Source organism: Pseudozyma flocculosa, assembly GCF_000417875.1.
Source record: "Pseudozyma flocculosa PF-1 unplaced genomic scaffold scaffold00020, whole genome shotgun sequence".
In the NCBI taxonomy this organism is placed as follows: domain Eukaryota; kingdom Fungi; phylum Basidiomycota; class Ustilaginomycetes; order Ustilaginales; family Ustilaginaceae; genus Pseudozyma; species Pseudozyma flocculosa.
This window is the reverse complement of record NW_006920888.1, coordinates 17010-18392: the sequence shown is the minus strand read 5'-3', so window position 1 is coordinate 18392 and position 1383 is coordinate 17010. Positions and strand designations below refer to the sequence as shown.

The window sequence follows — 1383 nt, the reverse complement described above, 5'->3', positions numbered from 1 at the left end:
CCGAGCCAGCTCGACGGCAGCATCTATAGTGGCCTCCAGTCGGCGCGCAAGAGCCTCAACAGCCGGCGCTCGGCGGCGGGCAACAGCCTGCGGAGGGGTCCGCGCCAGTCGTCTGCGGCGTCGTTTGTCTCGGACGTCACGTCGGAGCTCAGCCGGCGCTTCTCGCTTGCGTCGTCGCAGGCGTCCGACGACGCCGGCGACGAGACGTTCATCGCGCGGCCCGGCGGGCGCACCCGCGGCATGTCCGAGTTTGGCGGCGGCGAGGGCACCGACCCCATGGTGATCCACGCCATCACCCAGACCATGATTGGCGAGTATATGCACAAGTACACGCGCAAGTCGATGGGCCGCGGCGGCCACTCGGACAAGCGCCACCGTCGCTACTTCTGGGTGCACCCGTACACCAAGATGCTCTACTGGACCATCAGCGACCCTGGCGGCGCCAAGGTGTCGGAGGGCACCAGCAAGAGCGCCAGCATCACGGGCGTCCGCGTCGTCGAGGACAGCAACCCGAGCCCGCCGGGCCTGTACCACGAGAGCCTGGTCATCATGACGGCGTCGCGCGAGGTCAAGATCACGGCGCCCAGCCGCGAGCGCCACGAGGCGTGGCTCGGCGCGCTCGACTACCTCGTCAACCGGCCCGCCATCCACGATGCCGCCACCGTCGCCACCGAGGTGGGCGCGGGCGCGGTGACCGACGCCGGCGCCGACATCGAAAACAATGCCGCCTTCGCCTCCCGCAGCATGGGTCGCCGATCGCGCGGCACGGGCTCGCAGCGTCCTTCGCTGCTGACCAACCAGCGGAACTTCCTCTCGCGCAAGTCGATGGACAACGTCGGCCATCACCCTGGCGAGGGCCTGCCGAGGCACCGGCAGGGCAGCGTCGGCGCCTCGAGCGTCCTCTACCCGTCGGCGGGCAAGCGGCGCGACCTGGCGGCGCGAGAGTACCTCCAGCAGCAGGAGCGCGAGCGGCAGATGTCGATGAGCCCGACGAGCAGCCTGCGACGCGGTGCGACGCGGTCCATTGTCGGAGGCGGCGCGGGCGGCACGCTGGGCAGCCAGATTGACCCGGACGAGAGCTACGATCACCTGTCGGACCTCAACGAGCCGATCAGCGACCCGCGCCTGCAGACGGCCGAGGAGATGCTCGAGGAAGACGAGGGCGAAGGCTTCGAGGGGCTCGACAATGTGCGGGCGTGCTGCGACGGCAAGCACGACGTGGGCTCGCTGGCCTACGACCACTCGCACCACCACGGCCCCAACGGCGGTGGCGGCGGCGGCGGCAGCAGCAGCGGCCGGCGCTCGTCGAAGCGCCACGGGCGGCAGAGCAGCGGCGGGTCGCGCTTCAGCAACGTGGTGCTGCGGTCCAAGCTCGACGCGGCA

General features: G+C 70.6%; 1 protein-coding gene across 1 annotated transcript in view; it reads left to right on the top strand.

The window, feature by feature from the left end:
- PFL1_05454 (uncharacterized protein) overlaps positions 1-1383 on the top strand; it is a gene marked incomplete at both ends in the record, with an annotated part of 6971 nt that overhangs the window by 5063 nt on the left and 525 nt on the right. Inside the window, one exon of the mRNA XM_007882991.1 lies at positions 40-1356. Within this exon, the coding sequence (XP_007881182.1) occupies positions 40-1356 (1317 nt within the window). The remainder of the gene's footprint in view (positions 1-39; positions 1357-1383) is intronic.